The 25,532-nt window shown below is 42.2% G+C and overlaps 1 protein-coding gene across 4 annotated transcripts in view; it reads right to left on the bottom strand.

Annotated features, from left to right (window-relative positions):
• The window catches only part of C4H2orf76 (chromosome 4 C2orf76 homolog), a 100,178-nt gene that overhangs the window by 41,336 nt on the left and 33,310 nt on the right, over positions 1–25,532 (bottom strand). For 3 of the 4 annotated variants that reach the window (XR_012447174.1, XM_074070565.1, XM_074070563.1), the window contains exons 3-5: positions 14,633–14,683; positions 10,970–11,007; positions 6,114–6,195 (exon numbers count right to left, since the gene is read on the bottom strand). Coding sequence is in view for 3 of the 4 variants with exons in the window: in XM_074070565.1 (XP_073926666.1) it covers positions 6,114–6,195; positions 10,970–11,007; positions 14,633–14,683 (171 nt within the window). In the remaining variant the exon portion in view is untranslated. The remainder of the gene's footprint in view (positions 1–6,113; positions 6,196–10,969; positions 11,008–14,632; positions 14,684–25,532) is intronic. The other variant, XM_074070564.1, reaches the window with a different exon arrangement.

The following is a 25,532-nucleotide window of genomic DNA, read 5'->3' as shown; positions in this document are numbered from 1 at the left end:
GGAGTTTAAACTGTAGCAATGTAGTCTTCAAACGGAAGGAGTAATGTATTTATTATTCATTTATTTATTTTTGTTGTTCATAAAGCTGAAAGAGTAATGTTTTATTTAATTTTTATTTTTGCCATACTGGGGGATTGAACTCAGGGCCTCCTGGTTACGAGGCCAGCATCTACCACTTGAACCAGATCCCCCAGTCCTTTTGCTTTTAGTTTGTTTTTCAGACAGGGTCTTGAGTGAATTTTGGCCTTGGCTGATGATCTTCCCACCTCCGCCTCCAGCGTAGCTGGAACCACAGGCTCGGGTCACTGTGCTTGGACTGACGTTGCAGTTCAGGTGGAAACAAATTACGTGATTTTAAGACCTCTTCAAAATCACTCTTGTCCTCATTACCCCCCAAATTCCCACTGCCCAAATTCTATTAAAATGGCTCCTTTAAACGTGGCAGGGAGAAGCCCTCAGGAAGCCTGCCACATGCTGTCCCCTGGGGCCCTGGCTTTAAATTAAATGTGCTGCAGGCGGCAGTGCAGCCAGGTGCAGAGCCCCAGTGCGGGAATCGGAAGTGAACATGCAATCTAAAATCCAATAACCATGCAGCCATCTCGTCCCCCCACCCCCGCCAAATGAATCCAGTAGGACCTTTCCAAGCACATTGGTGGACCATTTTCATTCTGACGTTCCAGTCTGATGAAATGAACACAAGCCAGGCATTCAAGCTTTGGCTATAAAATTAAGAATTTTATAAAGCTTTCAAACAGGTCAGACACACACAGACACCTTTAACAGGAAAATAATAATGACCTGAAATAAAAGAAAACACGGAAAACCATTTTAACCATGAAATCTCAAGAAAAATTAAATGCGCTGTATACAAACTCCTCGCCTGTGGACAAGGGCCCACTGCACACTTCCTGAGTCCCTTACTGGCATAAGGCACAGCCCTGTGGGCCACAGAAAGGAGACTGAGACACGTGCACTGAGTTCTGGACAATCAGGACGGGGCTCACGTGAGAGCAACTGCAGATTAAAAATGCTAAGTGGAGGGCAGGCGGGCTGAAGTTCGTGGGAAATCTGAGACCAACAGGACAAAATGTGGCCCCCTCTCCTGCTCAGGAGCATCCCCACCTCCAAAGTGCTCACAGCTGAGTTCTACTACTAGGTTTTTACCCAAGGAGACCACAATCTATACAAGAGGTCTCAAAAACTGTGCTTTTTGTTTGTTGTATTTTGAGTCAGGGTCTCACTACAAAGCCCTGGCTGGCCTCAAACTCACCACATAGCTCAGCCTGGCCTTGAAACTCTCCATCCTCCTGGCTCAGCCTCCCAAGTGCTAGAATTACAGGTGTGAGCCACCATGCCCAGCATTCAAATACTGTGCTTTTCATGTTATACTTCAAATGTCTGTTTTGGATCAATTGTTTGGATAGCAAGCATAGATTTCAAATATCATAGAAGACAATAAATAGGAAAAGCTGACTTTTCACAGAACAAGTACATGCCTGTAATCTCCCAATGGTTAGGGGAAAAGAAAAAGGGAAGAAGAATCATATAAATAATGAACTATTATTCAGTCACAGGAAAGAGTAAAATCCTATCACTTCTGGGAACTGGGTAGAATTGGAGGCCATTATGTTAAGGAAATATGCCAGCACAGAAAGACAAGTCCTGCAGGTTCTCACTCACATGTGGATGTAAAAAGTTGTTTGCATAGAATTAGAGAGTAAAAGAGGCGCTACCAGAAGCTGGGGAGGGAAGAAAGGTAGAGCTTGGTCAATGGGTAAAAGCTTACAGTCTGGGGCTGGTGGAGTGGGTCAAGTGGGCAAGCGTGAGGCCCTGAGTTCAAACCCCAGTATCACCCAAAAAAAAAAAAATAAAAAAGCTTACAGTTAGGAATAGGTTCTAGTTCTCCATAGAGCAGCAGAGTGATTACATTTAACAATAATTTATTGTCTATTCCAAAACAGCTACTAAAAGAAAGGCATTTTCCACATTCCCAATGCAAAAACAGTGATAAATGTTTGAGGTGACAGACACACTAATTACCTCGATTTGATCACTATGCATTACCTATGTATCAAAATATTACACTGTATTCCATAAATACGCTTATGGACACATACGTTTACTTATTTCTAAGTACATACAATTATTACAAATACATAAAATTATTATTATCAAAAATATCTTTTCTTTAAGTGCGAAAAAATAGGGCTGCTGGTACAGCTTGGTGGGAGAGTGCTTTAGTATATTCCAGGCTGTGGGGTCAATCCCCAGCACTACCAAAAGAAAGCAATAAATAAAAAATAATAACAATAATAAAAGAAGAACCTATGGGGTACATTCTGACTCCCTATTTTTGGAACCACTCAATGCCCTGGGTTGTCCCCTAAGTTACTAAGACCCAGACTATGTCACTGTTAGGATGTTAACATGAAGAATGGCTACCATGACACTCTGTCAAAGGAAGAAAACATGTCTGTCCCAAGATATTACTACCCAGAAAAGGAATGGGAAAGTGCCGGACCCTTAAGGAAACACGACCCTGATGAAGAAGTGGAGCCCAAGACTCCTGCAGTATTAAATGTGGGAAGGAGACAGCCAAAGGTTCAAGGCATGAAGACAGCTTCCAGTTGGGGGCAGGTGGCAGGAACGCCAGGCAAAATGAAAACACACCACAGGGGAGTTTGAGATTATTACAAGGACAGGGTTGACAAGAACGCTTCTCTCAGGTAAGTGCTTAGAATTTAGCCCACTGGAACTCACTTGAAAATATTTTCAAAAAGCAACTGGTGTTAGAAGAGTTGCCCTGCCACAACTGCTTCTTAAAACAGAGCAGAGTCAAAAGACAACAGGAGCATGAGACAGCAAAATGAACAGGATAAAACATCACGAAAAACAACAACAACCCACCTTCCATGCAACTTTCTTACTGAGAGAATTAGTTGGTAAACTATAATTGCTAAAGCAATGTAAAAAATCTGTATGCTGTCAGTAACATCTAGAGGTAAAAATCCTCCTCTTCCTTCTAGAATGGAAGCAGGTGCAGAACAGGGGGCACTCGAAGTGCACCTAGAAGGCCAGTATGAACTGGAGCACAAGTTTCCCCTCACTTCCCGCTCCTGACCTTTCTCCTTCTTCCACCACTCACTCCTGCAGAATCATCACAACGACAGATTTCTTACACTGGCACTATTTCCATGGCAACAGGTCAGGAGAGCAGACTGAGGGCCCCCAGAGGGATCAAGGGTGAAAGGGAGAGGGAGGACCTAAGTTTCCTCTTTGAAACCTAAGCGGATGCGGTGCAGAGGGAGGGAAAATTCCCCAGGAAAGCCACACACTTCAAGTATGGGTCTGACAACTTGATTCCCACTCAGAGTTTTCTGCTGCTTTCTGGGGATCCTCATCTTCTTCCCCAGCTACAACCTGGGCTTGCTTCATGGAGGAAGCAATGTGGCAACATGACTCCAGGGGACAAAGAGGAAGTCACTCCCCTCTGTCAAGGGGCTGATGTCACAGTATGGCCACTGCTGTTGCCTGCCAGGGTCTAAGGGCAGTTTGGGGTCCCCAGGCCACCCTGAAATGAATGTAGAACCCATGAAAAGAATCTGACTGGTCAAAGTCCCATTGGCTTAAAACAAGAATAACAGAAAGGTGGACCTGGTTCTCGCCTTTGCAGGGGGTGTGCTAAATAAGTGAGTCTGAAATGAATGATGTGACGCCAACTCAGTGTTAGTGCACTCAAAATACTTGCCAGCTGTCATCTCCAGAACGGTTTCCAAACAAAACCCTAAGACAATGCAACCTTCCTGCACTGTTCCCAGACCTCCATTCTTTTTACTCAACCCTATGACAATCTTCTGAAATAGGCTTTGTGGTTTCCATTTTCACAGAAAATGCAACAGAGGTTCAGAGAAGCCAACTGGCTCATAGAAGGTCACAAAGTGAGTAAGATGTACAGACATCACTCAAACTGATTTCTTTCCCCATCTTTAATGATTTATTCTTTTTTAGAAATTGGTTCCTTAATTACAAATAACACATATAAACATAAATATATAATACATAGAAAGTTTTAAATGGAAATAATAGATAAAACAGAGAAGAAGGGGGAAAAAAAATCAAATGCTGGCAAGGCCAGCACCCCAAGAAGCCACTTCTATGGTTTTGGTTTGTGATCTTTCCTCCATCTGCACCTGCAAACACGTAAACCACACATTTTTAAATGATAACGGTATCACCCCATACATTCTATTTCTACGAGATTCACAATCGGAAGGAGAGAGAGAGAACCCCCACCCTCTGAAGGTATGCCACAGCTCAGGACTAACTCCAGGCAGCACGCATTCCCACACGCCACAGACGCTAATCCTGTAATCATGGCTGCTTGTCCCAGGGTCACTCAGCCAGTAAGAGGTGCAATCGGCTGGAGCCCAGGCACCCTGGCTCTGGGCTGCAATTCCAAACCACTGGACTAGTTGTGCAAAGGAGTGTCTATTTTAAAGTGCCTGTCTCTCAGTATCAACAAGGTGGAACTATTTTTGTGTTAGCTGTTCCTTTTGTCAGTAGATTTTCTTGTTTATCTGTTTCATGCTAATTATAAGAGCTCATTATAAAGTCAGGGCAATAACTTTTTTATCTGTCATGTATGCTGCACACATTTTTTCATGGTTGCTTATTTCTCCTTTAGCTCTGTTTATAGTTTATAGGGTCCTTTCTATCACCTTTCCCCTCATGGACCTGACTTAGATATCATACTTTGAAAGCTTGCCTCCCCAAGATTACGAAATCACTAAGCTACATTTCAAAGAATTTTTTTTCATTATAAATATCTCATCCACCTAGAATTTATTTTGAAATAAAGACTGAGATAAAAATTTGCAATTTATTTTCCTGACTACTTTGGCAATGGGCCTGATTCAATTTTCTGGCTCATTCATTCTTTCTCCATTTATCAGAGATGTCAATTTGATCATCTTACAAAATCTTACCTTTTTATTTTTTTAGTTTGTTTTTGGATTTTCCAGACTTTTCCATGAACTACTTGTCAATTCCCACACCCACAGCAATCTATTACATCTATTATAGCTTCTGCTTTAAAAACAAGCCAAGCTACTCTAGGGGCCACATATCTCATCTGAAGAAACAAATACCAAGTGAAAATCCATTTTTCAAATAATAATCAATCTTATGCATTCATAATATGAGAAGACATTAATTCTAGCACATAGTGTAAACCTAACCTGGAAAAGAAGTCTGTAGTTTCACAACCTATTATTTTACATCCTATCAAAATGGAAAGATCTCTGCCACGAATTCACATAGGTCATGCAAATCACTCAAACGTGAATTCCTGACACGTGTGATTAAAGTAACTCAATAGAACACCAGTCAAAAAAATGCCCAGCTTCCCAGCATGCACCTTGCTCTGAGTGTTCCTTAACCAGCGTGCACAGAGATTTATGAAGGAAGGGTGAAGTGTGATGTTCCATTATGGTCACCAGCCACAGAGGCGTGTCAGAGGCATGATGCCCTCAACTGCTAAGGACTCCCTGCTTGTCTTCACACCTTACAGCCAGCCCATCTTTAAGTAGCATATAAGTAGGGTAACAGTGACATCTAATGGCCATAGGACATGTCACATAGCCTTTCTTTAAAACAGAACTACATGCATGTTGTAGGTTGAAAGGTTAAGCTGCAAACACTAAGCGCCTATTTTAAATTCTGCACCTTGATGGATCCTGGGTGGCTTGGACAAGTACCAGAAACCACGTGCATGTTGTACAAACAACATCTCATTTTATCATTCCATACTCTCTTCTACAGCCTCTTCCCTTACACCGTCCACACCAATGACGCTGATGTGAGGAAGTACCATGACACTAGTGACCTGCCAGTCATGTTGAACGACCCTCACAGAATTCTGAGCAAGCCTTCTGAGAAGAACTGCTTGCATTCTGCACAGATGGACAGCAGACAGCCACTGCCCTGGTCAAATGATGGGAACACTGAGCATCCTTGTCCCCTGAGAAGTGAGGGACAGGGGAACAAGCAGTGGGGGAGCAGAGAATTCTGTGCTTTGCAGAGAATCCCTCCTGGACACAAAGTCCCATGCTCACCAACTCCCGCTGCTCTCAGAGTGCTGTCTTCCCTCAGCAGAAGTCTGTCATCCTCCTCCAAACTCAGCACCAGTTCGTTCGTCTGCAGAGAAAGAAGACTTGCATTTCAGTGGCGCTTCTAGAGTCAGAGCAATAACCTAACACATTCCACTCCCACTGTGCAGGAGAGAAGGGAGCAGATACACAGTACACACCTACTACGTGCACACACTGTGCTGCAGTGACCTTGCTACTGCATGGGCTTTGGAGTGAGACCTGGGCTCAGACTCAGACTCCCTCAGAACCAATGGTGTTCTCTACAGAAGGGGAAGAGATTGTGTCTTCCCGTCACCCTGCAGTGAGGACCTAAGAGGAAGTGCATGGACCCTGGGCACACATGGTAAGCACAGAGCTGTGATCTGATGTCATCACTGCCTCCACAAGGCTAAGGTACAGTCCACTGGAGCTGGGTCCAGGCTCCCACCCATCTGACTTCTGAGAGAAGCAACTCAACCTCAAACGGCCCAAAGTCCACATATCCAAACACCTTGCCCAGGCTAACGAGGATGTCATCTCATGTCATATTAACTGTACTATTTCTCTACGGGATTTGTGGTGAGGGGGATGACTTTGCTGTCCAGTGATATTTACAAAGCCAGTTAGACATCATAAATACAGGAACAGTCTGGAGCTGAGAACTGTCCCCAAACAGCACACGGAAGTGACTGTTACTTGGGCACATAGTCCCACTTGTCAACCACAATGCAGCCAGTTACCAACATGTCCTATTTCTATAACACAGCTGGGACAGGAAGGCCTCTCTGCTGCCAAAATGAAGCCCCCAAAGCCAGAGGCCACGTTCCAAAGCTCGTGAACTTCATTCACCCCAGAGCACAGGGACTCAAGCTCCAGAGCGCATGCACTATAAGGAAAAAAAGCTTTTGTAAAAAATTCAATCCAGAACAGGTAATATGACACAAAATTAACTAATCACATATGAAGAGAGAGAGAAGTAGGTCTCCTTCCAACCCCTGCCCTCCAGCTACCTAGGTCTCCCCCAAAGAAGCTGTACCAGTTCCTAGTTCTATGCATCCTGCCAGACGCTGTCTCTGTGCAACACAGCAGAAACGTCTACACAAACTGCGGCTTACTAATTGCCGAGTTCTCACGTTGCACTTCTGCTCAACCCATCAGCATCAGTAAGCACCTGCAACAGGTTTCATTGAAGGACACACATGCTCAGTCCTTACTGATGGCATCTAAGTTGTACCAAACCTCTTGCTACCATAAATAATCCTGCAATGAATATCCTCGTGCAGGACACACGCACAGTTTGATCTGTATGATAAGTTCCTAGAAGTAGAGTCATCAGGTCAGAGAGCTGTGCGTGACTTTGATTCCAGCAGATGTCACCAACAGTCCCAAGAAGCAGCACCAGTCACCAGGGGACCTGCTGCCCACGCTCTGGCCAACAGCGACATGACTTACCAAAATGTTCTGTGTAGGTCTGACAGATGTACACTAAATACAGTTTTAATCTGTATTTATTTTGTCATCAATGAAGTTATGAATATTTTCTGGTTTTTAAAGGAGTTGTAGGGTAATTTATCTAATATAATTGTATAATATCTTAATATACAAGGAAATTTAGGCCTTATCTATGTTAGAAAAAATGTCTCCACTTTTTATTTGTTCCTTGACTTTTCTTGTAGAGTTTCTCTCTCTCTCTGTCTCTCTCTCCCTCTCTCTCTCTCTCTCTCACTTGGTTTGAACTCAGGCCTTCTGCTTGTGATCCTTCTACCCATGTCTTCCACATAGATGGAATTACAGGCATGAGTCACCATCCCCAGCTCTTACAGTGTTTCTCTAAAAAAAAAAAAAAAGTGCTAGGGCCAGTTGTGGTGGCCATGCCTGTAATTCCAGCTACTTGGGAGGCAGATGTCAAGAAGACTGCAGTTCAAGGGCCAGCCAGGGTAAAAAGTTAGCAAGACCCCCATCTCAACCAACAAGCTGGGCATGGTGGTACACTTCTATAGTCCCAGCTATGTGGGAGGCATAGGCAGGAGGATTGCAGTTCAAGGCTGCAATCCTCCTTGGGCAAAAATAACAAAAGCAAAAAAAGGACCGAGGGCATGGTTCAAATGCCTACAAAGCAAGCACAAGGCCCTGAGTTCAAACTTCAGTACCACACAAAAAGGTGCTAAATAAATTTCTGTTAGTAAGTGCATGAAAAGTAAATGTATCAGACCTTTATGGTTGCTTTGTTTTATATCACACAAGTATTTTTATGAATTTCATGTTCTGAACTTATAAAGAAGATTGCCATTTTGCTGTGTACTAACTTCCTGCACATGTTTGGGTCTATTTCTGGACTATATTCCGGGTGTATATTCCCGTTCATGTGCCAGTGCCACCCTACTTTAACTATTACAGTTTTGTATCGTGCCTTAATATAGGGCCAGTCACCATTCCTTCTCTTCTTTTCAGAATTCTCCTGACTACTGATTTTTAAATATAACTTTATAATCAACTATATCGCACAACCACTATTAGTATTTTATTGCGCAGCATTAAATCTGTAAATTAAGAAAGGGAGAACTGACATCTTTACTTTTTTTCCTGGCAGTACTGGGGATTGAACTCAGGGCCTTGGGTTTGCTGGGCAGGTGCCACACCCCCAGTCCTTCTGCTTTCAGTGTGTTTTTCGGTAGGGTCTCGCACTTTGCCTAGGTCAGCCTTGGACTGGGATCCTCCTACCTTCAGGAGCTTCACGGGTGTGAACCAGGCTGAGAGGTGACACCTTGCTGTGTTGCATGTCACTATCCAAACGTCCTCAGCACTTTTGAGTCTTATTTTGAATCCCTCATAACATGTTTTACTTTTTTGTTAAATTGAAGATGAATTCAACATAATAAAATGCACAGATCTTAGGAGGCGCTCACTTTAATGCATCTGGGCAATTAACCACAGAGCTTATATTCCTATTTCCAAAGTGTTTGTGACAAGGGTGGGAAAGGACACTCATTTGGAGGTGAGGAAAACATGTGGCGGCCGGCTAAGGCATTTTTCTGATGTTTTAAAACTCTGTAAGGAAATCAGAATTCCTCAGAAACGTGCAGACTCCTCCTCCAGGTACAGAGTCTGCACTTACCTGGGATTGTATGGTTTGCAACAGACTTCATAAAGCTGGGGTCCAGAAAGTGACTTAAATTTGTTTTGGGAATCCCCCTTAACAAACGAACTGTTCAAATGGAAAAACAAAAACAAAAAGGCCTAAGGTGCAGCCTAGTCGGCCTCTGTATCCAAGGATGGGCGCGGTTGCCTTGACCAACTGTGGACTGGAAACATCACTAAGCTACACTGGCTGTGTGTATGTGGAACATGTAAGGATCTTTTTTTCTTGTGATTATTCCTAGACAACACAGTATAACAACTGTTTTCATGACACTGCAGTTATTAGGCATTACAAGTAATGTAGAAATAATTTAAGTATACAGGAGGACGTGTGTGTGTAGGTCACACACAGACACCTGCCACTTTATCTCTGGGTCTCGAGCACCTGTGGGTTTTGGTCTCCAAGACAGTCCCAGGACCAGTCCCAGGGGAGGACCACACTGCCTAGTCTCCACATTTTAGGAACCAAGTTAAAACATTCCTGAGAAGAGAAAGTAGATAACGTCTGTGTCCAAACACAGTGGTAGGCCATTTTAGTGGCCATAAAAGGGGCAGAAGCCACACCGAAGCCCCCACATACATAAGCACAAGATTTTGAAGCATCTGACAGTGAACAGTGCTTCAAAACAGAATCCCCATGAAGTGCTAACCCATAATCAGATACACCCCTCTGCCATTGTCTTTGTGATATGAGGCATATATTTACCTGAAAGTTGACTGAATTTATGAGTGCACCTCTGACTAGAGACAAGAATGGAACAAAGTGTTCCAAAAATTGTTATGCTTCCATAACATAACGCCTACAACTCAGGCACTGAACTAGGTATTAGAGAAACCAAGAAGAATGAAGAATAAGCTGATGGAGTGGCTCAAGTGGTGGAGTGCCTGCCCAGCAAGTTTGAGGCCCAGAGTTCAAATCCCAGTGCCACCAAAAAAAAAAAAAAAGTATGAAGAATAAGATATGGAGCCTTGCTCTTGAGCAGTTCAGATAATAGAGCAAGATGGCTGCTTCAGGGAGCCCCCACATACGGCCTGGGACTCAAGAAAAGACCACTCTATCTTTGATTATAACTTCACCGAAACATTACTGTAAAAAGTAAGAAGCAGAAATATGAGCACACAATGTGCACATATGTAAACAGCTCTGGCTGAAGAAGATGAATTTAGAGTCTCAGGCTGTGGCCTGTGGGCCTTAAGACCCAGTCCTGGCCTTCTTGGACAACCAGTGCCAAGACAGCAGCTTTTCTGCCAGTGTCCACGGCTGCCCTCTTCTTCTGGTGCAGAATTAGGAAAAGTCAAAGAGGCCAGACTGCCAGATAGGAAGTGGCTTCCTTATATGGAACCTGACTTCACCAAGTTTTATATAAACACATGCTAGATATATTTTTAAAGGATACCATGTTATTTAACATCTTTATAAAGCATCTACTACTAACAAGTATATGTGAATTATTTTTTTTATTTAATGGGAAAGGAAGGCTATAGAAAGAAACCCTACAAAATAAAAAATGCTCCGATACTGGAAAAGATATTAAACATACACGTGTTCATTCACTTACTCACCAATTCAACCCACACCGGTTACTGCTATACGCGGACCTGTGATTTATTTTATTTAAAAATTTTATTAGCATATATTAATTGTATACACAATGGGTTTCATTACAACATTTTCATACATGTGTACAATATACTTTACATACCTTTGACTTATGTGCTTGATGAATGATCTTTAGTTTATCTGAAAGAAAAAAGCAAGTTGTCTTTAGAAGGTTGTCTAAAGCGCCATCTGCAGTTACTGGAGGGGTGGCGCAGTGGTGACGCACTCACCTAGCACATGGGGGCCTGGGTTCCATCCCCAGAACCGGAAAAAGAAAAAAACACACACACACACAAAGATAAAAGTATGAAGACACTTTAAAGCTTTGGCCTCTGACACCAGCCACAGTGTGTGTATCGCACCTGAAGTCAACCCCCATATTTTCCCTTACGAGCAAAGAGAATCATATCACTCCATTTTGTATTTTAGAATCATTTAAGGGTACGATAAGTAAATAATGTAAAAAACAGTACATATGTATCTTAAATTAAGACAGACATTAACAACAGCGGTTTAAAAGCGTACTGAGCTCAGGGGAGACACAGTGACAGGAGGTCGAATGACCGTGCTGGAAGTGTCATCACTGTCGGTAGTCACACGTTATCTGGATCACTGGCAATCCCAGCCAGGCTGCCAACACCCAAAGATTACCAATATCTGCGTCTTGGTTTTCAAATACCACACAGGCTGTCACCATGTAGGGGGCTTTATGCCCAGCTTCAATCTGCTTATTCTGAAGCAAGGTGAGCTTTTGTAATGGGCAATTTCTCCACACCCTGGGAAAATTCTACCTGCGACAATCACCTCTTGCACAATTACACAGCGGATGTAGCTATTCGACAGGTTTAAATTCCAAGAGGCCCCAGCTCTCCACTCAGTTTTAGCTAGCCATTTAATTCTTAATGATCACAATGTATTATTACATCTGCATAACCTCTCAACGGAAAACTAAAAATTGGTCACACTGTAACAAGAAATTCCAGTGGGGAAATGAAATGGAAGGATCTGTTTAAAAACAGACCTAGAGTTAACTATGTTGTCAAAATATAGACTAGGGTACCTATCACCTAGGTAAGAATTGGCACTCTGAATTACCTGGCATTTTAAGTAGTTAACTTTCAACCATCTTACAATTTTTTTCTATTGCCATTTTTACCACAAGGGCAGCACCACTAGGTCTATAACTGTATATTCTTCTTCTTTTTTTTTTTTTTTTTTGGCAGCACTGGGGTTTGAACTCAGGGCCTCACGCTTGCTAGGCAGGTGCTCTTACCACTTGAGCCACTCTGCCAGCCCTCTTTTGTGTTGGGTATTTTCGAGACAGGGTCTTGCAAACTATTCCCTCAGGCTGGCCTCGAACTGTGATCCTCCTAATCTCTGCCTCCCAAGTAGCTGGCATTAATGGCGTGAGCCACTGGCACCCAGCTTATAACTCTATATTCTTAAGTAAAAATAAATCTACTCTAAGTAAAATATGCATATTAGGGATGTAAATATGCCATAAATGTTAAAAAATCAGTTAACACTGTCCTAAAAAAATAAACAAATGTAACTTTTGCATTATCTATTGTTCTGAGTTACCTTATTATATTCTTTTTCTCAATAATAAATCTGTATCCATTTATTACTTGAGACAAGTTAGAGAAGCCAACAGTGACTTTGTTTTAATAAAAAAGCTTAAAATCTCTTACAATCAACCTGCAAACTGAAGTTTGAACTTAGAAATATTAATAATATTCTAGGTATTTTGCTAATAGCCTATGAATGAGAAATAACTTTGTCTAAATCGGTTTGGCAAACCCACAACAAGAAAACTACATTTTTCTAAGTGGAAAAAGAAATGCACTTAATAGAAATTTTCACCTGCTTTTTCTCTCCAACAGAATTTGGTGAAATGCAAGCAGAGCGGGCTAGCAGAAGGTCTTCATTACGTAAGCGGTCTACTTCACTTACTTTGACTTGCTAAAAATATGCTCATTGTTAACAAAAACAACATCTGTGGCTTTTGTATTTAATGAAAATCCTTGAGGAAAGTTACCTTATAAAAATAGTATCTTCCCCAGTACCACATACAAAAGAGAAAAGAATAAAAACAGTACCATGTATTTGTGGAGCACTTAACACGCTGGCACTGTGATGTTTAATCTAATTTTACACAGCCTTCTAAATCAGACTGGGAGTAGCATATGCGCCCTGGACATGAGTCAACGTTAACGTGTGCCTGAGTGTGTGATGTCTAGGCAGGAAAGGATCAAACAATGAGTAGTGTGAGTGGTTAAGTCAACAACCAATACCCAGAGTGCCAGCCCTTTGCCAAGAGCAGAAAGAAGTAACACTGAAATCTGACTCTGCCCCCTTCCTGCTCCCCACACCCATAGCAGTGTTCTGTTCACACAGGCCATGTCGCAACACTGGGTGACGAGGACAGGTGAAAAAGTAACTTAGCCTCTCCTGCTGAACACAAAGCAGCCCATTGTTCAAGAGCCAAACCCAGACAAAGGGCCTCTGAAGCCTTTTAAAACTCCAGTTGTTCTATAAGTTCTTCCTGTCATTCTTCTTCCAGTTCACCTGAATACAGAAATCTGAATAGAAATGCTAGGATACAAGGGGGTTAATCAGACGAAATAATTTAGAGGGTCATTACCTACCACAATGGTGCTCAGCATTTCAGATAGTCTGATGCCAACATTATTTTAAAATTTCTTTTGAAATAATGTAGGAACACAAGTTTGAATACAGACACACACACAAAAGGAAACCTTATGTAACTATTATGATTTAAGAGGCACCTGCAGGGTGATTCTAGCTGAAGGTTCCATTTCAAGGCACTCTTCTTCAAAGGCCATGAAAGCCACAATTGAAAAGTTTCTTATTTACCTTAATCAGGTTTTATTCCTCTCTCTTACTCAATACTGAGTGTGTAAATTCTTGGGGTGCAATCAGTCAAGGTCCTTTCCACTCAGCGCCTTCAACTCCTGCTTGACTACCCCTTATGACCTCACAATTAGTCTCTGGATATTAAAATGCAGACACATGAGCAGACTGTGATTTCAAAGGACGATGGGTCACTGGGTGCCCCACCGAATGGCAACAGAATGAAAAGCCACTCCAAAACATGAGCTAAGGTAATAAAAAATTTATACTTTAAAATGTCTGTGCCAATTAGCAGAGATATTTATTAGGTGCATCATAATTTTCAAGTCAAGTTGCAAATTCATGTTTGCTGAATGTCACAATGCTGAGAGAAACTGTACCGTCTTTACACTGAATAACGACACCCAGTCTCTGGCCTTATTACTATATTTTTTAAATCACCAACTGCAACACGTAAGACTAATCTGCTCAAGCTATTGACATTTAAAATGTTAAATTTCTTCTTTTAATTTTTAGTCCTCAATCATTTTTCTTCTCAGATTATCTGACAAAGAAACCCATTTTAGAAAGAGGTTTGCCAGCCATGCTATTCCTCATAGACGTGCCACTTCCCTAAACGGTTATATGGACTTGAACAGCATACCAGAATTTCCATTTTTGTTAAGAAACTTCCGAATTGATTTTTTTCTGGGGGGTTTGGGGGACTAAACCAGGCCCTTGTGCATACTAAGCGCATGTAGACCACCAGTAAGCTCTACCTCCAGCGCCTCCAAATTCACTTTTAGTTCCAGATGTTAAATTAAACTTTCAAAACCAAATTTGAATTCACGTCAACAAAAAAACTAATGCAAAATTACCCTATATACATTTTAAAAGAATAAAAAATAGTTACCATATTTATAATTTCTGAATGGTAGTGGCAGGCTGGTTCTCAAAGGGACATCTACAAGAGAAAGATGAGTTCTGTTACAAAATAGTCATCTGTTCCCTATATCCATAGACTAAGTTACTTTGAAAACACTGACAGAAAACCAAATGAAACTAACATGGCATCAAAATGCACGTGGGGCTGGAGGAGTGGCTCAAGTGGCAGAGTGCCTGCCTAGCAAGCGTGGGGCTCCGAGTTCAAACCCCAGTGTCACCAAAAAAAACCCCACAGGCCATCTAAATAAAGGAACCATCAGTAAGCTGTCAAGCTGTTATTAACTGAACTAAGGATTCAGAAACACCATTAAAAGAATTCTTGCTTTATTACCTGTGACAGTGCCTATGTGCGCTTGACACCTGTAACATGCCTTGCTTATTTCCTACATAGCTGATGTTTGTTCAGCACATGAGTCTGAGAACCCCGTGGGGGTCTTTGACCATTAATAGGAACCAATGATCTAGAACAATCTTATTACTCCTATCAAAATTCAGAGAGCCTACAAAATAAATCCTCAAAGAAAATAAAACAATACAAAGAGTAAATATTCTTTTTAAAACATATTCTAAATACCAGCATTAATTTTAAATAATAAATCTGATAGTACAACTCCTACACAGGGTAATTTAGTAACATATATTAAAATTATACATGCATACACTTGTAGCCACTCCACTCAGGATTTATTACAGAGATATATTTTACCCACATGTGTATATGTGTGTGTGAAAAGACACACAGATGAGGGTACCACTGCAGTTGTTTGCAGTAGCAAATGTCTAGAGAAATCCAAATGTCCTTCAATGAAGTACTTGTTTGAAAAATTATAATTTGCACAAAGAATGAAAGGTATTTTTTTAACTGTTAAAAGGCAGCCGAGCATGGTGGCTCATGTCTGTAATCCCAGCATTTGGAAGGCTGAAGCAGGACGATTACGAGGCCAGCCTGAGCTATGTAGTAAGATCCTGTCTCAAAAAAAAAAAAAAAAAAGAAAGAAAGAAAGAAAGCTCTCTATTAATATAAGATCTCTGAAATATATCAAGGTGTAAAGAGAACATTGCTTTAATAAGCTACCTTTTGAGCAAAATATAAGATAAAACAAGAATACATGTTTGCACTTGTGTGTGGGCAGGCCTGGTGCACTGTCAGACAGCAACTGAAGAGACAATTTCCTCCGTGTTCCACTGTACACTGTGATCTTAGACCACATGGATGTGTTAGCTATTAAAGAAAGCTAAGCAAAGAAAATCCATCCATCTGAATTAGAAAATGTGTTTTAGAGCTCCAATACATACTGAAATTAAAATACAATGTACTCATTTACGTTATAAGCCTTTATTGCCTACCAGGGACAGGACAAATGAGTGGATGCCAAGAGAAGTCTCCACCCCTGCAAGTGCAGGCCAGAGGTGACTCTAGAGACAGGGTAAGTTGACAGGGGTGTCGTTCTTACCCCTGGGTGCATGGTGGAATCATCTAGCCCAGCATCAGCAGATCAGATGCAGCAGGCAAAGATAATGTAACCCTTATCAAAACACCAATGTCTTTTTTTTTTTTTTTTGGTGGGGTTGGGGTTTGAACTCAGGGCCTCACGTTTGCAAAGCAGGCACTCTACCTCTTGAGCCATACCTCCAGCACCAATGTCCTTCTTAACAACAATATAAAAAAAAAAAATCCTAAAACTCATAGGGACCACAAAAGCCCCCAAATAGCCAACACAAGGATGAGCAACAAAGCTGGTCAGGTATGGCACGGGGAGGCTGAGGCATGAGGATTGTGAGTTCCAGGCCAGCCTGTGCTACAAAGCAAGACCCTATCTCAATTAAAAAAAAAATGCTGGCGCTATCACACCAGTGGCCTGAATTCAAATATACTACCAAGCAACAGGGATCCAAACAGCATGGAACTGGCTTACAGCAGATACACAGACCAACAGAGCAAATATAGAGGGTCTAGAAAGAAATCCATAGGCCAAGAACACCCACTGAGGAAAAAGCCAGCCTCTTCACAATGGTACTGGGAATGCTGAACAGACATATGTGGGAGATATTTAAACACATAAAAAAACCTTCTGAAAGGACTTGGTCAAGCATTCACAGAAGACCCAGGTACGTGACAATGCTACTGGACCCAAGCTTGTCTGCTGGCAACAGCAGGCTAATGAAGCCAGGAGACAAGGAGGATAACCTGGCTCATAAAAGAAGTTTGGGTTTTTCTTTGTTGTTGTGTGTGGGGGGTGCTGTACTGGGGTTTGAACTCAGGGCCTCACATTTGCTAGGCCACCTAAGTCATGCCCCCAGCCCATTTTTTGCTTTATAGATTACTTCTCAGGTAGGGTTTCACAGTTTTGCCCACGGCTAGCCTCAGACTATGATCATAGCTAGGACCTTGGGTGCACACCATGACCCAGTTTATTGACTGAGATGGAATCTCACTAATTTCTTGCCCAGGCTGGGCTGGAACCTCAATCATCCTGATCTCCACCTCAAGAGTAGCTGGGATTACAGGCACTGGCTGCCATACCCAGCTGAAAAGAAGTTATTTTTGAATTGCAGGCTACAGGTGTCATGAGGCTGTCTTGGCTTGACGCTGTCCAGACCTCTCAGGGCTTCTGTGACTCAGTTTGTTGTCAGTAGAGATAGCCGCCTCCAGCTATCCATTAAGAGACCATATGCTTCCTGCCACCTGTGTGCAGAAACGCAGATGCTGAAAGGCTGTGCTCATGTCTGCTCTGTGTTAGTGACGCCACAGGTGAGCCATTAAGTTCTCACAAATGTCTGTCTTCTAGGGCTAAGAAACCACTTCAATATGGAGTTCCTACTGCTCCAACAGCAGGTGAGGACAGCAGGGAAGCAAGAGGAAGCTGTGAGGTCTGACAGCATGCACCCCATCACAGGGGCTCCTGTCCAGTCCTGAGTGACCACGGTTCTGCAGGACACAGGCCCTGGGGCCACACCTAGATATTTTAGTGGAAATGCTGTTAAGTCTGGGGAGTTAGGTGAAAATTCTGGACATTTAAACCTTGGAGGCCAAAGGCAAGCTCTCTCAAGGCAGCATCTGCCTGCCAGACACCACCATGAAACCTGAGCACATGCTCTTCATCCTGTCTTGCTTCTCACTGCTTATGAATTACAGGCCAAAGAAAAACAGTAGTCATTAAACATCAGAAGACCGAATTAAGCCAGGTGCCGGTGGCTCATGCCTATAATCCTAGCTACTCAGGAGGCAGAGATCATGAGGATCGAGGTTCAAGGTCAGCCCTGGAAAAATAGTATGCGAGACCCTATCTCGAAAATACCCATCACAAAAAAAGGGCTGGTGGAGTGGCTTAAGTGGCAGAGCAAATGCCTAGCAAGTGTAAGTCCCTGCGTTCAAACCCCAGTACTGCCAAAAACTAAAAAAGCAGAATTAAATCTGTTTAATGAATTGCCATTGATATTTCCTGAATTAGACAATGAAAACCCCAGAAGAAGGGGAAAAGGTGAAGAACAGACAGCTCCATGACACTGTCATCACTTAGAGACTTCAGACAGAGAGTCACACGAGAGCACTTGCTGTCTTCCTCTCCAGTGTCACCTCCAGAGGCTCCGCTGGCCACCCTCATACCATTGCCTTCAACACCGTTTTCTTTCTTCTGGAGGTACTGGGGTTTGAACTCGGGGCCTCACGTTTGCTTAGCAGGTGCTCTACCACTTGAGCCGTGCCTCCAGCATTCATTTATTCATTCCTTCCTTCATTTATTTTGCTTTCGTTGTTTTTCAGAGGGTCTCCCGTTTTCTCCAGGGCCAGCCTCAGACTGTGACCCTCCCGCACAGTACATTTTTCAGTCGGTTTTGCCTGTGTACCCATTGTTGTCTATATTCTCTACTGATTCATAAATTCCTTAAGATTAAACACTGTGGCCAGCACAGAATGGATGAACAAACCTGGTCCCGTGAGGGCAGAGACCACTGTCTGTTTTGTTCACTGTGTTGTCAGTACCTAAAATAGGGCCTTGTATGTGGACTGCACTCAAAAACACTTGTGAGTGGATAAACACAATTTAATCCTTTCAACCAGCAGTTGTGAGCACCAAGACCCCTAAAAGGAAATTTGTCAGACCAAGGTGTCTAGGACTCAACAGGAAACACAAAATATGAGCCTGAGCCAAGTGCCAAGGGCTCACACCTGTAATCCTAGCTACTTGGGAGGCTGAGACTGGGAGGCTTGTGGTTTGAGGCCAGCCTAGGCAAACAGTTTGAGAGACCCCCCTCCCCATCTGCAAAATAACTACAGAAAAAGTGAACTGGAAGTGTGGCTCAAGTGGTAGAGCATTTGCTTTGCAAGCACAAAGCCCTGAGTTCATACCCCAGTTCTACCAAAAAGAAAGGAAGGAAGGAAGGAAATGAGGGAGGGATAAAGAAGGGAAGAAGGGAAAGAGAGGAAGGAGCCTGGAGCACTGTGTTGCACCAGAAAGTAAGAAAGCACTCAGTACACACATATGAACACACACAGCACATGGCAAGGGGGCATGGGAGCCAACTGGAAGAACTCCTAGGGCCCAAAGTCAGAGCAACTAGAGAAAGTTAATAAAACAAGCCAGCAATGGATAAAAGCTGCCATGTGGAAGGACTCTGTACACTACACAGATATTCCACCGTAAGTAGGGGTACAACTCCCCATTCTTGAACTGCAGTCTGTGCACATAACTTGCTTCCCCACAGTGTGGTGCGAAAAGGGAGGAAAAAGAACTGTTTTCCAGTGGCAAAAACGAAGGCTACTCCAGCCACGCAATCAAGGTCAACACCAATAACCAAAAACCATGTGCAAGGCAGGTGCCCTTGATATGATATGATAAAAATGACCCTTGATCTTCTTTTTTTTTTTTTTTTTTTTTTTTGTGAAAATAAAATACATTATTTATTGTGTGTTGGTTTCTCTTTCCATGCCCTTCCCCACCTTTCTAGGTCATCAGTGAGACAGACATCCTGGGGTCCCAACTTGTCCGGCGCAATGATGAGTTGGCTTTGCTCTATGAGAAGATCAAGATCCAGCAGTCCGTGCTGAATAAGGGTGAGAGCCAGTACAACCAGAGGGTGGAGGACATGAGAATTCTCAAACTGGAGATCAAGAAGCTTCACCGGGAAAAGAGGATTCTTGCCAGGAGTGTGGCTAATGTGGAGGAGCTCAGGTAATAGGAGAGCCTCGGGGCTGGGTGTACCAAGGTCCATTAAATGACCTGGTGTTGGTCGTGGAAGGTCTTTATTGAACTGTATGAAACAGATTTTACAAGATGAAGTCGTCCATGGACAATGAGAACAACTTTTCATAACATCTACACTGTATCCACGCTATGTATGCTGCAAAAATAAACTTGATTCATTCTGGGGGCTGGGTTATGAGGGAATGCAAAAAGCTTATTAAAATACAATGCTGGATCTTAAAAAGGAAATTTCAAGTCAAATCACAAACACAAACTAGTTACAACTCAGAAAATTTTCTTCCCCCGCCAGTGAGTTCTCTGGAATTTCTTTAAGAGAGCAGTGTGCAAAGGATGGAGCATCAATATTTAAATTTCATCCTGGTAACATTTGCACAACTTTTTCTGGGATTATCTATAGGATGAAAAGAGGTGGAAAATTTAATTCTATCACTACCTGAAAATCTGTTTCCTTAGAAAGCAGCCACATTTTCCATCTCACTCTTGATTTATCTTGGGCAGCCTTCGCTGTAGCTTAGTACACCTCTTCTTTCTTTAAATCTTGCATTACAGAAGATCTACTTTCCCTGGTCCCACAGGCCTGAAAGTGCTGTGACCCCACACTGATCATGAGACAATATCAGACAAACTCCAGTAGAGGGCATCCCACAATATATCGGAATAGTCCTCCTTAAAACTATCAAAATCATGGAAAAAAAATCAAAGTCTGAATAACTCTTGCAGTCAAGAGGAGCCTAAGAGGACATGGCAACCACATATTAACATGGGTCCCTGCATGGGACCCTGGGGCAGAAGAGGGACATTAGGTAAAAACTAAGGAAATGTGAATAAGGTAAGGACTTCAGTGAAAGACAATGTGTGGACACAGGTTCACTGTCTGTACCCAAGGCAACATAGCAATACACAATGTATTGACAGAGGGACCTTTCACAGAAAACTGTGAAAGGAAAATCTTAGAGTGGTGGGAGTTCCAGAGTTCTCTCAATAGACCAGATGATTTTACAAAGGAGCACCACCAGCAGTGACAGGATACGCACTAAAGTGTCCCAACAATCTTCTTTGTCAGAGGTGGACTGAGTTTCATTCAGAAGTAAGATTCAAAGTTAAAAAGGTGATGTACTCTCTATACAAGAATGAATACAGAATTTTTTAAACCTGTTGAAATCACAACAGGTGATTTCAAGAAGGGAACTAAGGTAGAAAGAAAAAAAATAGAGGAGATGAACTAATTCAGGTTATAATACATATACACATGGAAATGTTACAAGGAAACTCCCTGTATAGCTATTTTAAACAAAAATGTCACTTTTTTACAAAAATGAAGAGCAAGAAGGTAAAACAGGTCCTGTCTGGGGATTGGTACCAGTGGGAGTGGGGAGGATATAAGGAAAGGGTGTAGGAGGGTGAATATGGTGGAAATAATGTGTACTCAGGTATGTAAATGGAAAAATGAGACCTGTTGAAACTATTCCCAGAATGGGGGAGGAGGATAAAGGAGAATGATGGAGAGGGTGAATTCAACTGTGATATATTGTAAGAACTTTGGTAAATATCACAATGTACTCTAGTACAGCAATAATAAAAACAGATATTTTTTGCTACCAAAAAACCCCTACAAACATATTGCAAAGTACTGATTTGCTCCAAACCAAAGAATAATTAAAATGTTTTATATTGTCTAGCTAATTGGTTTATATACTGTTCTGAATCTAGGAAATTAGCCCTCTATATAAGGTAGGATGATAGATACCTCTGTAACCAAAGTATCTGGTTAAGCTAGGCATAGGGGCCATGCCTATAATCCCAGTCACTGGGAGGCTAAGGCAGGAAAATGATGAGTTCAGAGCCAGCCTGGGCTACATAGTAAGGCCCTGTCTCAAACAAACAAACAAAAAAGAAATAAGAAAAAGTAAACTCAAGTACAAGTGTGTGTGTGTGTGTGTGTGTGTGTGTGTGCATGTGTGTGTGCACACATGTGCATTAATATCCATTCCTCACCTGTCACAGCTTTATTACATTTGACTGTATCTTGTATTTATATTTATTTATAGATATACACAGTCTATTTATTACACATTACGTGTATACATCATTATGTTTGAATGGTATGCTCTCAATGAAGAGTAAAGCAAACTGAACTGAAGTTCCTTGCTCCAGGGAGGACACAGAGAATAACAGCAGGTGACCAGGTTAAACCACAGATGGTAAAAAGTAACTACGATGAGAAAAGAGTGGTTAGCAAAGCAAGATCTTCTGTCCCAGAAGATCACTTGTCACAGTTCACTGTGCCACAATATCAACCAACCTTCCAGTTTTCAGCATTCCAGACAGTGGAGCAAGATGAGTGAATGTCAAAGACTTGTTTTGTTTTGAGACAGGGTCTTGCTATGTAGCCTCTGGCCTTACACCCAAAGTCCTGCTTCCTCAGCCCTCCTGAGTGCTGGAATTACAGGTAACACCACCATGCCCGCTGCAAAAGCTTCTGACACTGAGTGAAATCCACTTATTTTCAGAGATCTTACTTAAGCAGGTGAGGCACAGAAAAAGCCTGAAATAGCAATTTGGTGTAGCGTTTAAGAGAACACAATTCAAAGTTGAACTGCCTTGGGTTGATTTATAGCATGGCTTTTTATTAGCCCTGTAACCTCAGGCAAGTTTCTTAGCCTCTCTGTTCCTCAGTTTCTTCACCTGTGAAATGGGAATAAAATAGCTTCTACTGTGAGGATGAAATGGGGCAGTCTAGGCAGAATTCTGATCCATGGTGATCATTGTGATATTGCAGAAATTTCTCACCATCCAATATTTGGTCTTTGTTATGCACACAATTTATAAAATGCAAATGTGTGCCCCACCAACTTTTCAGAGTTCCACAGGACCACAAATCAGATGACAAAGACAGGCTTGAGCACTGAACCCACAGCTCAGAGTCTGCACCCCTAGCTCACTTTCTGTGGCAGTGGAACGAACACACTTTCTCATGTGCCCAGTCCAAATGCGCAGCAGTTATGTTACTCCTAATGGGAAGGCCTGAGCAGGCAGGCCTGACCATCTGCCGGTGACGGGGCCACGCTCTGCTGGGGACAACTACAGCACTCACTGCAATCAACGAATCATTCTGGGGACCTGGGGAGACAGAGGACAACTTGCCTTAGCCTGCAGCAGCTTTAAAAGTATATCTTACTCCAAAGGAACCCATTCCGCCTGTATCAAGAACATCAGAGCACTTAACACCAAGAAATGCTGTAACACTCAATACACGTTTCATGTCAAAATGTAGGAATTTTTTAGTTGAAAATGTCAATATACTTTTGTCTCAAAAGCAGTATACTCTTTTTGAGACAGAATGTGCCGCCCCCAATATACGCCTATTTCGCATAAGGATTGTTTGGAACTAAAGACACAGAAAGCTCTGTATTTGCCTAAGAGCAGCACTTAGATTTACAAAGACAAGGATATCCTTACCCCTCTCCACCAGGGCAAGGTTAACCACCGAAGACAACTTTTCCTACCAGCCAGCAGATGGCAGTAGAGGGAGCTGTACCAAGGCTGCCTGCTCCTTTCCCTCAGGACTCATTTTCCGATGTCTTAGCACTTCTCTAAAAATCGACTGCTCTTTGTTGAAGATGCCATATACAAACTCTCAGTCCTTACTTAACTCTCCTACTGCTAATCCCAAGATCACAATGGTGACCTCTCCAGGTTTTTATTTGAGGTCTTTTGCTTAGTACTTCCAATTGCTTGTATTGAGGCATGGTTCATACACAATTAAATTTACCAATTTAAAAAAAAAAAAAAAGATGCCATATAAGCTGGAATTCAGGACCTCCACTGTGAGAATGTGTCACTCCCTGGGCAGTCCCAGGGAGTCTTTCCCAGCGAAAGATAGTCACTAATAAAATGACTCGGTTTTCTCTTGTTAATCTGTCTTTTGTTAAAGGTGACTCTTCCACCCAAGAACTTATAAGGTTGAAGAATCAATTATTTCCTCTCCCCTAAAGCATTATTTCTTAGTACACACTGTCAATTTTCCCTTAATAATTTAGAAGACAGCAATAAAACTATACTGTATATATAAGTCAATAAAGTTACTTTATCCTTTAAAGACTCTCTACAAAGTAGACTTGTCACCAAATTCAAGTCTGTTTACTCACTTCCCAAATAGAGGCCTAATGAGTGGAGAACAAACTGTTGGGACAAGGAAAAAGATTTGTTCAGAAGGCCACCAAAGTTAAGAAGAGGGCAGGTGAGTGCCCTGGAAAAACCCCAGCTTAACTCAGCGCAAGTTTTGAGCTCCTTTGATCCTTAGGTAAGGGGGAAAGAAGGGACCCTTGGCTAGGAAAGGACTGCCGAAGCAGACTTCCAGACACCTCTCTGGTGGCATAGAATAGGACGGGTTGTGAAACCTGGTGGCTAGTACACATGTAATCACAAGACTGTGATGCCCCTGTAAAGCTTGAATGTATCTTACTCTTATCTTGGTGTCTCCAGCTGTAAAGGGGGAGGAGAGATTAGGTGAATTTAAGGAAAGTCACTTTTACTACCAGTTGGGACAAACATTCTTTGAGTAACCAACCAGTCTGCATGCAGAGTTCAGCAGGAACAGTCTGTCCCAGAGGTTAAGGTAGCAAAAAAGACAGGCACAGCATGAACGCAGAGATGCCAAGCTTGTCCCTGTTTCAGTCACCTGTACAGGCCAGGGAAGAGTCAATGCTTTGTACAAAAGTGGACTTTAAGTTCCTGGAAAGTAAGCTGGGTGACCATGGTCATCATGACCCACACGTCAGAGGTGTCATCAACAGCAAGTCGGGAAACTAATACCACACTACCCCTGCATGGCCTCCAAATAAGAGACTGAGAGTCAGCTACAAGCAAGTGGAGCTAGACGCTTTGTTTAGGTTTCCCTTAGTTAGACTGTAATTTTAGTCTTCTTCAAGGATCTATAAACCTTTACTTCTCCATAATACAGGGTAGTAAGAAAACTACCCCCAAATACACAGGGAATTAAAAATGTTAGGGAGAAGAGCTTACAAGGTCAAGCAGGAATTGAAATATTAAGCATTCCCTACATTTTTAAAAATTAGGTAGGGCTCAGAATGCAGATCCATGTTAGAGCACTTGCCTAGCATGTGAGAGGCTCTGGGTTCCATCTCCAGCCCCACAGAAATAAATAAATAAATACATCTATGTCTATGTGTATGTATATACATACACATTATATATAATACAATGTGTATTTCTATATCTAACTATACACACATTGCACATATAGAAACTAAAATCTTGATTTTCAAATACCATTCTCCAGTAATGGAATGAGACCTCCTCAGAGAAATAAATGGCTGACACTGAGTGTGGGAAGACAAAGAATACAATAAGAGTGAACATCTAGTTATACCAAAAGGTAGTGTTCAAGACTATGGGGACATCCTAAAAGGATTCCAAAGCCAGATGGTAGGGGCTCCCAATGATAATAAAGAGTTATAAGTCTTTAATTTTGCGTGGGTTTTTTTTTTTCTGTCAGCACTGGGATTTGAACACAGGGCTTCATACTTGCTAGGCAGGCGCTCTACCACTTATACCACTCTGTCAGCCAAGCCTTTAGATAAAGTAGGGATCCATGATACAGTGATATAAACAAATTATTAAATAAATCAGAAAGGGGAAAGT

This window comes from Castor canadensis, chromosome 4 (assembly GCF_047511655.1).
Source record: "Castor canadensis chromosome 4, mCasCan1.hap1v2, whole genome shotgun sequence".
Lineage (NCBI taxonomy): Eukaryota > Metazoa > Chordata > Mammalia > Rodentia > Castoridae > Castor > Castor canadensis.
This window is presented reverse-complemented; position numbering and strand designations above follow the sequence as displayed.